The 14,335-nt window shown below is 44.9% G+C and overlaps 1 protein-coding gene across 1 annotated transcript in view; it reads right to left on the bottom strand.

Annotated features, from left to right (window-relative positions):
• Positions 1 to 14,335, bottom strand: part of LOC127584928 (proto-oncogene vav-like) — a 125,773-nt gene that overhangs the window by 80,969 nt on the left and 30,469 nt on the right. The window contains exon 2 of the mRNA XM_052041947.1: positions 9,033 to 9,149. Coding sequence (XP_051897907.1) covers positions 9,033 to 9,149 — 117 coding nt within the window. The remainder of the gene's footprint in view (positions 1 to 9,032; positions 9,150 to 14,335) is intronic.

Here is a 14,335-nt window from a genome sequence, read left to right on the forward strand (position 1 = left end):
TCAAAATGAGGGGTCAGCCAATCCGTAATGAGATAAGAAGATATTTCTTCAACTAATGGTGAACCTTGACAATTCTCTATACAATAAGGCTTGGAGGCTCAGTTATCGACTATGTTCTCGATAGATCGATGGTTGAGGCGGGTACAATGACAACATTTAAAAGACGTTTGAACAGGTACATGGATAGGAAAGATTTAGAGGGACATGGGCCAAATGCAGGCAACTGGGATGAGCTTAGATGGGCATCGTGGTCGACATAGATGAGGTGGGCCAAAGGGGCTACTTCTATGCTGTATTACTCTTTGATTTTGTCTTAAGATATTAAGGGAATCAATGGGCATGAAGCAAGCACAGAAAAATTACACTGAGCTAAGAAGATCAGGAATGAATGAATAACTGAGCAGGTCAAATGGACTATCTCTGCTGCTATTTCTTGTTTTCTTAAGCTTATCAACAGATGGTTTCAGATCAACCAGAAGTCATTATTTGCAGAAATCTGCAGACAGCATTGCACTGCAAGCATTCTCACTGCAGTTATGAGATGTGGTTGGTGACGGGATACGATATCTGTAGCCCAACATTGCTGCAGGACCCCGTAACGTGTGTTAGGGAGCCCCAGCCCCAGCTCACTACCCCAGAGGAGGAGGTGGAGGCGTTGGCTATTTCAGTCACCTAGCACTTGCCCCCACAGGGCACCAGCTCAGATGCAAGGCACCATGAGTAGAGGGAGTAGACTAGAAGGGTGGGCTTCGTGAGGGGAGGAACCTGGCGTTAGTCAGCTGCTGACAGGCAGGAGCGGGAGGACAAGTTCTGTTGGAACTCCATAGAGGCAGGATCCAGTCTCTGCTGCTGACTCCGAGGGATCGGATAAACCTCACAATTGGGAAGCACCCAGGAGATGGGTCTTGGGTGAGCATCCTAAGATGTCTGGAGGAGTGTCCATCATGTCAGACCAGTTCCATGAGATGGCAGAGAGTATATTGGTATCAGCATTGGAGTTAGTTTATTATTGTCACATGTACCGAGATACAGTGAAAAGCTTTTGTTTGTGTGATATCAAGCAGATCATTCCATACATAGATGCATGGTGGTAGTAAAAGGAGAACATAATGCAGAATATAGTGTTACAGTTACAGAGAAAGTGCAGTGCAGGTAGACAAATAAAGTGCAAGGGTCACGACAAGGTAGATTAAAAGAACAATGAGTCATCTTTAGTGTATGAGAGATCCGTTCAAGTGTCTAATAACAGCGGGATAGAAGCTGTCCTTGAGCCTGCTGGCATTTGCTCTTGAGCTTTTGTATCTTCTGCTCAATGGGAGAGGGGAGAAGAGAGAATGACTGGGGTGGGAGGGGTCTTTGATTATGTTGGCTGCTTTCCCAAAGCAGGGGGAAGTGTAGACAGAGTCAATGGTGGGGAGGCTGGTTTGTGTGATGGACCAAGCTGCATTCACAATTCTGCTATCTCTTGTGGTCTTGGGCAGAGCAGTTGCCATACCAAGCTGTGATGCATCCAGATAGGATGCTTTCTGTGGTGCATCCGTAAAAATTGGTCCACACTCTTTCGGGGGCTGATGCAGTCTGGGTAGAGAAGATGTTGGGTACTGAACCCATGTCTGCCTCCTTCATGGTGAGCCCCATGGGTTCCTTCCACCTTGGAAGCTTGAATGGCCACAGGTGCATTGTATTAGCGCATGCATTGTGGTGAAGTTTATGATGGCAGCAAGCACTGCCTGCTCTTGGAGGTGTAAGGAGAAATAGAGGCAGCTATAATGAAGGTGAATGTTCTGGTTATCATCTTCCAAATTCAAAAGATTCTGGAATTCACTAAATGCGAGAGTCACGTACAAGGGGACATAACTACAAGGTAAGCGGCAGGCCATTTAAAACTGAGGTGCGTAGAAATTCTTTCTCTCAGAAGGTAGCGGACCTCTGGAATTCTCTTCCCTCAAAGGTGGTGGAGACCAGTTCATTAGATATATTTAAGGTGGAGATAGGTAAATATTTGACAGATCGAGGAATTGAGGATTGTGGGGAACTGGCTCAGAAGAGACCTGGCGAAGATCAGCAATAATCATATTGACTGGTGGGCCAGGCTTGAGGAGCTGAGTGGCCTACTCCTGCCCCTATTTTCTTGCATTCTTGTGAACTGTTCCTATGGGATTGAAAGGGAGCAATTTATTTAAGTAAGGTGGGAGAGAGTAAATGGGACACTACCAACCAGCCATTGGTAGGGAAAATGCTGGAATCTATGATGAGGAATATAATTAGAGAACATCTTTAAAAGAATAATAGATTGAGCAGAGTCTTCATGGATTTATGGAAGGAGATTGATGTTGACTAATCTACCAGAGTTCTTTGACAGTGTGGATTAGGTGAGGGGGAACCAGTGGATGTGGTATACTTGGATTTTCAGAAGGTGTTTAATGAGGTCCAACATTATTCAACAGGAGTGGAGCACATGCAGTTGGTGGTTATACACTGGCATTGATTGAGAATTGATTATTGGACAGATAGCAGGAGAAAGGATCTTTCTCAGGTTGGCAGGCTGCCACTAGAGATCGCTATCACAGGGATCGCTAGTGGGGTCCCAGCTATTCGCAATCCATAACAACAATTCAGCTGAGGGGACCAAATGTCATATTTCCAAGTTTGCTAGTGAGACAAAACTAATTGGGATTGTGAGGATGTGAAGAAGCTTCAAGGAGACATAGATAAGTTGGATAAATAGGCAAGAACATGGCAGCTGTATGACAATCTGAAGTTATCCACTTTTGTGTAGAAAACAGAAAAGCAGAGTATCTTTTACATGGTGAGAGATTGGGAAGTATCGATGCTCAAAGGGACCTGGGTTACCTTGTGCACTGAAAGCCAACAAGTGGGTGTAGCAAGCAGTTAGGAAGGAAATGATATGTGGGCTTTTCTCACAAGAGGATTTGAGTATAGGAGTAAAAATGTCTTACTGCAATTGTATAGGGTCTTGGTGACGCTGTGCTTGGGGTTTTATGTGCAATTCCAGTCTCCCTACCTATAAAAGGAGTGAAGCAAAGATTAACGAGACGTGCTTCAGCAATGGTGGGTTTGCTGTACAAGGAGATAGTGGGTAGAATAGATCTGTATTCTCTAGTTTCAAAGAATGAGAGGGGGTCTCATTGTAACTTACAAAATTCTTGACAGGTTGGATGCAGGGAAGAGTCCCTGGCTAATGACCCTGGAATCACAGTCTCAGGATAAGTGGCCGGCAATTCAGGACTGAGGTGGAGAAAGTTCTTCACTCAGTAGGCGGTGAATCTTTAGAATTCTTAAACTGGGGGCCTGAAGAAGCTTCGTTATTTTCATCCATTTAAGACAGAGATGAATAGATTCTGAATATTAAGGGAATCAAGGAGGATAGTGGGGCAAAATGGTGTTGAGGTAAAGAATGGGCCATGATCTTCGTGACTATTGGAATAGGAATGGACAGCCCAACAGCCTCCTCCTGCTTAGATTGTTTGTAGTGAGTGCTATTGACCTCTCTTATTCAGCAGTTCTCACCACACTGTGAGACGTAAGATATTTCGGCAGATGATATCTGGAATGATCTTGAGGCTAGAAAGCCAAGAGTGAGGGTGACTGGCTTCGTCTGTGAGACCAGCAGATAAGCCTGTACTGTGAGGTCATAGAGTTATACAGCTTGGAAGCAGGCCCTTTGGCCCAACGCGTCCGTACTGACCAAGTTGTCTAACTGAGCTGTTGTCATTTGCCTGCGTTTGGCCCATATCCCTCTAAGTCTTTCCTCTCCATGTAACTGCACTGTGTAATGAATTGACCTGTATGATTGGTATGCAAGACAAGTTTTTCACTGTACCTCGGTACAAGTGACAATAATAAGCCAATACCAATACTAATACCATGTACCTGTCCAAATGTCTTTAAATGTTGGAATTGCACCTGCCTCTACCTCTTGTTCCATGTACCCACTACCCTCTGTGTGAAAAAGTTGTCCCTCAGGTCCTTTTTAAATCTTTCCTCTCTCACCTTAAACCTATGCCCTCTAGTTTTAAACTCCCCTACCCTGGGAAAAAGAGTGTGACCATCCACCTTAACTATGCTTCTCATGATTTAATAAATCTCTATAAGGTCACCCCTCAGCCTCCGATGCTCCAGGGAGAGAAGTCCCAGCCTATCCAGTCTCTCCTTATAACTCAAGCCCTCCAATCCTCATGAATCTTTTCTGTACCCTCTCCATCTCAATGACATCCTTCCCATAGTCAGGCGACCAGAACTGCACACAATACAGACTGCAGATGCTGGAATCTAGAGCCACAAACAATCAATCTGATGGAGGAACTAAGGGAGTCGAGCAGTATCTGTAGGGCGAAAGAAATTGTCCAACATCAGTCCTGATGCAGAGTTTCGACCCAAAACATTGATTCCTTTCCCACTACAGATGCCGCTCGACCTGCTGAGTTCCTCCAGCAGATTGTTTGTTGTACACAGTACTCCAAGTGTGATCTCACCAACAATTTATACAGCTGTAATCTGATCACAGGTGTGGAACGGATTACCCTGTAGAAGCATCATCTCTGCACATATTACTTCTCCAGTCCTGTAGATAAGAGTGAAGCTCTCTGTGAAGCCAGGATGATTAAGGTTTGGGTGATGTGGTGCCTGGGAGGCATCTCTTGCACATCCGTGAAGCAGAATGTTAAATCTACACAAGTAGACAGTAAAATACTGTTTCTGTTATGGCATAGTGACACAGTGGGTAGAGCCACTGCCTCACAGCTCCAGTGACCCATTTTCGATCCTGACCTCTGGTGCCGTCTGTGTTGAGTTTTCGTGTTCTCCCTGTGACTGCATGGGCTTTTCCCTGGGTGCTCCAGGTTCCTCCCACGTCCCAAAGACGTGGTAATTAATTGGCTGCTGAAAATTAGTGCGGCTGGTAGGAAAATCAGGGGGAATGTTAATGGGCACATGCGGGAGGATAGATAGCAGGGAAATAAGATATAAGATATTTATTTATTAGTCACATGTACATTGAAACACACAATGAAATGTGTCTTGTTGCATTACTGAGAATATGCTGGCAGCAGTCCATAAGTGTCACCACTCTTCCAGCACCAACATAGCACGCCCACAGCTCCTAACCTGTATGTCTTTGGAATGTGGGAGGAAACCAGAGCACCCGAAGGAAACCCATGCAGACACTGGGAGAACATACAAACTCCTTACAGGCAGCAGCGGGAACTGAACCCAGTTCACTGCACTGTAATAGCATTACGCTAACTGCTACGCTCTGAGAACTGGCATAGACTCGATGGGCCAAATGGCTTCCTTCTATATCATAAGAAAATATCGGAGTATAAATATGGGCTAAGAGATGCAGCGAAAGATCAATGTTGAGTGTGAGTAGTGTGCAGAACAAATGGTGGGCGTGGAGAGTGGTGAGCAGCCGTCTGTTCAGCAATGCATTTGAACTTTCGGTGTCAGCTGGGCTGTGAGTGACCAGCACCACTCATCCTTCAGAACCTTGTGGTTGAAAATCTCACTGACAACAATTTTTTTAGTGTTAGAGGACAGAAAATAGCACTGGGGACCTTCCGTCTCACCCACCAGTGAGCATGTGATATTGCGGCTGGCACTAAGTACAGAAAACTGTTTCAGTTGGCACTGATGGGATTTTCAAGTCTGGCCATGAAAATAAATTTCCAAAAATAAAATTGATTCATAGTAAAACATATATGTTAAAAGCAAAACACAGTGCAATACCTTTTACATTCTTAGTGTCACTTGGTCAATTCATTCAGTAGTGTTAACACATTTTTTAAACCACAGCACCATTGCCACTCATGTGGCCCCCTGGGGTGATGCACCCTTTCGTTGTTTGAGGGGCTTCCCCACCCTCCATGTGCAGTAGCAGAAGGAACTTAGACTGTGGTCCTTCCCCACAGAGCCTTTGCATTGGCTGCATTGAGCTTCAGTGTGTCCTTCAGCACTTACTCCTGCAGCCTGGAATGTGCCAGTCAGCAGCATTCCCTTACGGACATCTCGCTGTGCTGGAAAACCTTGGGCAGACCAAAGGGTGCCTTTCATTGAGCTGATGATCTTCCAGCAGCACTTGACATCTGCCTCCCTGTGTGTCCCTGGGAACAGCCCATAGACCAGAGAGTGGCCATGTGTTAACTGAGCCCTGTCTGTTCTCTGAGGTAAAGATAGAAGATAAGGTGATACTATTCTAAATGGCAGGGCAGTTACCCTAATGTTCATGGTTGATATTTATCCACCCCAGACCTCAAGGACTGCAGCAGTTCAAGAAGGCAGCTCACTACCACCTTCTCGAGGGCAACTAAGGATGGACATTTAGATACAGTCAACCCACAAAGCCCACATCTCATGAGTGAATAAAAAATTTCATTTGAATAGATTACGGTATCATTATAACAAGATCAGGTCTGCCCCAGTCTGCTGTGCATTAATTTGTTTCTTTGGTTCCCATGTTATGAAGCAATTATCACAGAGATCCCATTGGCTGTAAAGCACTTTGGGATATGCAGGTTCAGGGGGTATGGATGTCAGTTTCTAGATCACCATTTATTGCCTATCTTTAATTACCCTTTGGGCTGGAGCAACAGTTAGAGGGAATGAGCAACAAACAGGATGCTGGAGGAACTCAATAGGTCAGGCAGCATCTATGGAGGGAAATGGAGAGACGACATCGTTGGTCGAAGGTCTCAACCTGAAACATCGACTGTCCATTTCCCTCCGCAGATGCTGCATGACTTGCTGAGTTCCTCCAGCACCTTGCTTGTTGCTCCAGATTCCAGCATCTGTAGTCTCCTGTGTCTCCATTACAGGCAATGAATTTGATTGGTTTGGAGCAATGTATCAGCCAGATCAGGTGTGGACGACAGATTCCTTTTCCCTGAAGGCAATAAGTGGACCAGATGGACAATCCAGTAGCTTTAGGTCACCATTGCTGAGACTGGTTCTTCATTCCATTATTTGAACTGAGACTCCCCAGCAGTGGTGGTAAGGTTTGAACCCCTGTCCCGAGGCCAAATAATCAGCTCTCTGACTTCCAGTCCAGTATTTTAACCACCATGCTACCGAGGGCATGAGACAAGTTGTGAATTGCTAGTCTTCCACAGTATTCCACCCTGACCCATCCACCCATGGCATTCCATAGCCAAAGCAGCCCTCAGGTACCATCAATGATATCCCAGCACACATTAATAAAAATTCCTTCTTTTGAAGGTATACCACCTCTCCAAATGTACAAGCATAGAAAGCGGGAACAGGAGTAGGTGATTCTGCCCTTCAATTCAGTTCCACCATTCAGCATGTTCATGGTTGATCATCCACTTCAGTATCCTACTCAACCCTCCCCGCCATCAAGGACATCTTCAAGAAGGGTGCCTAAAGAAGGCAGCATCCATCTTTAAGGACCCTCACTATCCGGGACATGCCCTCTTCATGTTATTACCATCAGGGAGGAGGGACAGGAGCCTGAAGACCCACACTCAACGTTTCAGGAACAGCTTCTTCCCCTCCACCATCAGATTTCTGAATGGTCCGTGAACCCATGAACACTGCCTCGTTCTTCCTCTTTTGCACTATTTATTTATTTTTGTAACTTATAGTAATTTTTATATCTTGCACTGTACCTGCCGCCGCAAAACAACAGATTTCACAACATTTGTCAGTGATAATAATCCTGATTCTGACTTTGTCTGATTCTTCCACCTTCCCCCCATATCCATTGATCCCTTTAGCATTAAGAAATATTGCCACATTCTTCTTGAATATAATTAATGACGGTCTCCACTACCTTCTCTGGTCAAGAATTCCCTCAGGGTGAAGACTTTGCTCCTGATCTCCGTTCTACATGGCGTTACATGCATCCTGAGTTTGTGACTCTCCAGCTATCTACAACGTTTCCCTGTATCTAGCCTGACAAGTTATGTGAGAATTTAATAGGTGTCTATGAAATCCCCTCTCATTCTTCTATCACCTCAGAGGTAGGGACCGAGTTGACCCTACCTTTCCTCAGTCATCAGCCCAGTCATCCTAGGATTCAGTCTGGTAAGGCTCCTAACTCCAAGTCTTCCATCTAATTTGAATGGCTGCAGTCAATTCAAATAACAAAACACCTTCCATGTTGTGTTTACAGTCCTCCCCACATTGTCTATCCACCATGCTCTGTATAGCCTGAAAACCCTGAAAGCACATATCACCAGGCTCAAGGACAGCTTCTATCTCCCTGTTATAAGACTGGTCCCTTAGTACGATAAAATAAACTCTTGACCTCACAATCCACCTCGTTATGACCTTGCACTTTATTGTCTGCCTGCACTGCACTTTGTAACTGTAACACTTTATTCTGCATTCTGTTATTGTTTTCCCTTGTACTACCTCAATGCACTGTTATAATGAAACGATCTGTATGGATGGCATGCAAAACAACGTTTTTCACTGTGCCCTGGTACATGTGACAATAATAAACCAATTTACCAATTACCAAAATTTACCAATAGGGAATTGGTATTGGTTTTACCAAATCTTGTTGTGTGCAAGGTATTTCAGGATTAGATGCATGGTTTGCTTCTCCTGACATACATAGCAATGGTTCATGAGAAAGTTGTTGAATCCTCCTCTTGACCTGTTTGGGCCCCATCATGAGCCATTTACAATTGAAGCTGAATGTTAACTCCCCTTTGCAGGTAATCTCACTGTTTTTTTTCTTAATCACCTGGTTTCTAGGACACCAAGATGATCGATAAGTGCCTCTCTGCAGTGAGGTCCAGGAATTCATGAACTAGAGGGACAAATCAATTGATCATTCCAAACAACCATACTGACAATGTCCCATTTAATTATAAATCAAGCATTCATACAATTCTCAATTTACAACATAAACACACATTCACTTTCAAAAAAAGCTAAAATGTGCCAAAAAAGAATAAAAATTGACTCAATCCTCATGCCAGGTTTGTATTTTCCAAACCAACCAGGCACTGAGCCCAAAATTCCAGTCTGGAAAGTAGAAACCATACCTTAGCAAAATCTCGGACATCAAACAGGTCAAAGGCTTCAAATAGTTCACTCTTCTTCATGTTGAACTTTTCACAGCAAGCATTTAAAAAGGTCCTAATGTTCTTGAGGCAGAGAAACTGTAAAACAAGAAGCATCATGCAAAATGAGTAAACTGGAAATGTACATTGGCAATGCTGCATACTTGAATCGGGCAAATTCTGCCCACAAGTCTGTTTAACTATAGCCACACTAATTGAACTACACTTAGATTTCCACAGCTCCCTTCACAACAACAATAGTCATTGATATACTCCACTACTACCGCATTTTCTACTTAAAGGAGTGACAACACTTTACATACATTAAAAACAAAAGGGTAACTAAGGAGAGGGTAGGACCACTCAAAGACAAAGGAGAGAATGGGCAAGGTACTAAACAAATACTTTGCATTGGTATTCGCCCAGGAGAAGGACATAGAAGATAGTGAGATCAGGAAGGGGTATGCTGATATTCTAGGGCATTTTGTAATCAAAATGGAGGAGGTATTTGGTCCCTTGAAGAATAGGTCCCCAGGTCTTGAAGGGATCTATCACAGGTTATTGGCAGAGCCAAGAGAGGAGATTGGTGGGGTGTTAACAGAGATCTTTGTACCCTCTTTAGTCAAAGGCAAGGTCCCAGAGGACTGGAGAATAGTCAGTGTTGTTCCTCTGTTTAAGAAGGGCAATGGAGAAAAACTAGAATATTATAGGCAGGCGAGCCTTACATTAGTGGTAGGGAAATTATTGGAGATGATTCTTAGGGGTTGGATGTCCTTGTATCTGGAAAAGTATAGACTTATTAGGGATAGTTAGCACGGCTTTGTGTAGGGGAGGTCATGTATTAGAAATTTGATTTGAGTTTTTTGAGGAGCTGATGAAGGTGATTGATGAGGGTAGGCAGTGGATGTTGTCTGCATGGACTTTATTAAGGCTTTTGACAAGGTCCCTCATGGTAGGCTGACCCAGAAGATTAAGGTACATGGAATCCTTGGAGATGGTACGTTGGATTCAAAATTGGCTCAGACATATTAGTATTGGTATTGGTTTATTATTGTCACTTGTACTGACATACAGTGAAAAGCTTGTCTTACAAACCGATCGTGCAGTTCAATTCATTACACAGTGCAGTTACATTGAGTTAGTACAAAGTGCATTGATGTAGTACAGGTAAAAACAGTAACAGTACAGAGTAAAGTGTCACAGCTACAGAGAAAGTGCAGTGCAATAAGGTGCAAGGTCACAACAAGGTAGATCGTGAGGTCAGAGTCCATCTCATCGTATAAGGGAACCGTTCAACAGTCTTATCACAGTGGGGTAGAAGCTGTCCTTAAGTCTGGTGGTACGTGCCCTCAGGCACCTGTATCTTCTACCCGATGGAAGAGGATAGAGGGTAGTGGTGGAGGAGTGTTAATCTGACTGGAGGTCTGTGACCGGTGGTGTTCCACAAGGATCAGTGCTGGGTCCTTCTGGATGAAAATATAGGAGGGCTGATTGGTAAGTTTGCAGACGACAGAAAAATTGGTGGAGATGTGGACAGTGAGGAAAGTAGTCAAAGGAGTCAGAAGGACATACATCAGTTGGAAACATGGGCAAAGAAATGGCAGATAGAGCTTAATCTGGACAAGTGTAATGTGTAGTACTTTTGCAGGTCAAATGTAAAGAGAAAGTATTCTGTATATGGCAGGACTCTTAGGACCACTGATGGGAAGAGGGATCCTGGGGTGCAAGTCCAAAGCTCCTTGAAAGTGCAACACAAGTACAGTAGGTACGGTGGTAAAGAAGGCGTACGGCATGCTTGCCTTCTTTGGTTGGGGTGTTGATATAAAAGTCAGGAAGTCATGCTGCAGCTGTATGAAACTATGGTGAGGCTACATTTGGAGTCATGTGTGCAGTTCTGGTTGCCACAGTACAGGAAGGATGTGGGGTCTTTAGAGAGGGGACAGAAGGGGCTCACCAGGATGTTCCTGAATTAGAGAGTAGTAGCTATAAGGAGAGGTTGGACAAACTTGGATTGTTTTCTTTGGAGCATCAGAGGTTGAGGGACGACCTGATAGAAGTTTCAAAAATTATAAGATGCATAGATAGGGTAGATAGTCAGAGTTTTTATCCGAGGGTGGAAATGTCAAATACTTGGGGGCATAGCTATAAGGTGAGAGGGGGAAAATTTAAAGGAGATTTATGAGGCAAGTTTTTCACACAGAGAGTGGTGGGTGCCTGGAACGTGCTCCCAGGGGAAGTGGTGGTAGCAGATATAACAGCAATGTTTAAGAGGCATTTAGACAGACACATGAACAAGCAGGGAATGCAGGGATATAAATAAGATAAGATTTCTTTATTAGTCACATGTACATCGAAACACACAGTGAAATGCATCTTTTGCGTAGAGTGTTCTGGGGGCAGCCCGCAAGTGTCGCCACGCTTCCGGCGCCAACATAGCATGCCCACAACTTCCTAACCCATACACCTTTGGAATGTGGGAGGAGACCGGAGCACCTGGAGGAAACCCACACAGATGCGGGGAGAACGTACAAACTCCTTACAGACTGTGGCCGGAATTGAACCTGGGTTGCTGGCACTGTAAAGCGACCATGTGCGGGTAGATGTGCAGTTTAAATTGGCATCATGGTTGACACAGACGTTGTGGGCCGAAGGGCCTGTTCCTGTGCTGTACTGTTCTCTGTTCTACATTATGTTCTAGCACTTCACAAAGCATTTAATTTGCCTTGATGAGGATCCTGATGCTGCAAAGGGTAAAATAGAAATGCAAGTCATCCCTTTATTGTTTGTGGCTTGGAGCAGTTTCCCTTGATATTATTCTTGCGTCTCCTTTCAAAGAAAGTTTTCAGCCCCACCCCTTCACTCTAATGATAAGCATTGATTAAAAACTACTCAGCTTGATAACTGCATGTCCCCTTCTCTTTTCCATACCTCTGTTAGACAGGTCTACCCGTAAGCATTAGTGTTTTAACCCTTGCGTTAATGACTAAATGAACACATTGCTGCTCTACAAAATGGAGACGCCATGTTATTCCTTTATTGATCTGCAACCTGTTACATGTGCTCACACCCAGTTCTTAAAGGAGAACTGACAGAGCAAGACAACGATCTATCAGCCTCCAGTTTCCTGGACTGATAAAAATCCATCTTGACCCCTTCCTTTCAAAGCTAAAAAGATTCTGTTTTTTTCCGAATGCCATTCTTAGCTGAAATTCCGGTGGGTTTCCCCCCAGTCACAGAGAGAATGTGCGAACTCCACGCAGACAGCAATAGAGATCAGGACTGAACCCGGGTTAACTGGAGCAGTGAGGCAGCCGTACTACCCGCTGCATCACTGTGTGGGTGGGTGGTAGGGAGAGCCAATGAGCATGAGGGGAATAGATTACAGGGAAGTAACTGGAGGAATTGTCCAGTGGGAATCACCCTGAGAGCTGACATGGACTCAATGAGCTGAATGGCCTCATTCTATGTTATAAGGAAATACAGTACTGAGAAACTACCTTGCTGGTTGTATAACCCCGCCTGATTTAACACGTTAACATTACTATTTGTTTCTCCCACCTCACTATGTTAGGTTAAAATTGCGTCCAACAAATTTGTAACTGTGCGTTCTCAGCTTGAGTCATCGGGATAGAAATTTCTCAGGGGACATTCATGCTCTGCAGCTGCACATTGAGCCGAGTTCAGTGGAACTGGATCTCAGATGTGGTGTAAAACGCCAGCTACTCCTTTACTGGCTGTCTGGATCTCCCGGTTGCCAGCCATTTTAATTCCCCACACTGACATGTCTGTCCTCAGCCTCCTCTGTGGCAAAGTCGAGGCTAAACGCAAACTGGAGGGACGGCACCTCATATCCCACCTAGTGGCATGAACACTGAATTTTCCATCTTCCGGTAGATGCTCCCCCTCTGTCCCTTTTCTCATTTCAGTTGCACCACGTCACCATGTTTCCTTCCCCTGTCCCATGCTCTCCATCTGCCCACCATCCACACGTTCCTCCCACTGGTTCCTCTCCCCACCTCCCTCCCTTTATTCCATGCTGCACCTTCCTCTCCTATCAGATTCCGTCATCTACAGCCCTTTGTTGCCTCCACCTATCACCTCCCAGCCTCTTGTCATTATTTCCACTCATCCCATCCCCCATCTGTCTATCACCCCTCCTCATCTATCACCTCCCAGCTCTTATTCCACCCCTTCCCCCCACCTTTTTTACACTGGTTCTGTCCCCTCTCTCTTTCAGTCCAGATGAAGAGTCTCGACCCGAAACGTCGACTGTCCATTTCCCTCCACAGATGCTGCCTGACCCGCTGAGTTCCTCCAGCGTTTTGTGTGTTGCTCCAGATTCCAGCATCTGCAGTCTCTGGTGTCTCCTTAACTGTGTGTTTGGTTCTCGTAATCCTGTTAATTCCATTGATCTTGCTGACCCAATCGCTCTCAACTCCATTACCCCTTCATTTCCCCAAGTACCGGGGTCCACAATCTCAAGACCACTGAAGGTGGAGATGGGTAGGGCAACCTCTTGGAAGTTGTTAGTCTTGATCCCAGAGAGTTGACGATGTCAAATCATCAAGCATATTCAAGATCCAGGTTGGTTGATATATGAAGAAGATTACGAGGATGAGGGAAGTGGAGCTGAGGGCAGGATTAGTTCAACTACAATCTGACTGAATGGAAGACCAGTTTCATGGGGCCACACCCACCTCCTGTTTGTGATCTTCCTGCTGCCTAATTTCCTTCTAGTGGGCTGGGCTTCTGTGAGAGTTGACGCCTTGTCCTTGGTAACACAGGGGAAGTCCAGAGCTCACTAATTCAAGGAAACAAACCTTCACCATCACCTTCCAGTAATCATGTTTGCTTTGATTGTTAATCCTGGCAACTGCATACAACAAATAATTTCAACAGACACCCACAACAATGGGGAAGTGTTGCTCCAATCCCACAGACCAGACATGCAAGAGTGTAGGCGACCAATTCATAGAACTGTAGAGTAATACAGAAAGCAAACAGGTCCTTCAGCCCTCTGAATCCATGCTAACTATCAAATGTCCATTTTTCAGTGATCCCATTTTATTCTCCTCACATTCCCATCAATTCTCTTCAGAGTCAACACTAACCTACAGACTGAGGGTCAATAAACCTACCAACCCTCATGTCTTTGGAACGTGGAAGAAAACCGGAGCTCCCAGAGGAAACCACACGGTCACAGAGAAAAGTTGTAAACTCCACACACACAGCACTGGAGGTCAGGATTGAACCTGGGCTGCTGGAGCTCTGAAGCAGCAGCTCTA

This window comes from Pristis pectinata, chromosome 31, assembly GCF_009764475.1.
Source record: "Pristis pectinata isolate sPriPec2 chromosome 31, sPriPec2.1.pri, whole genome shotgun sequence".
In the NCBI taxonomy this organism is placed as follows: domain Eukaryota; kingdom Metazoa; phylum Chordata; class Chondrichthyes; order Rhinopristiformes; family Pristidae; genus Pristis; species Pristis pectinata.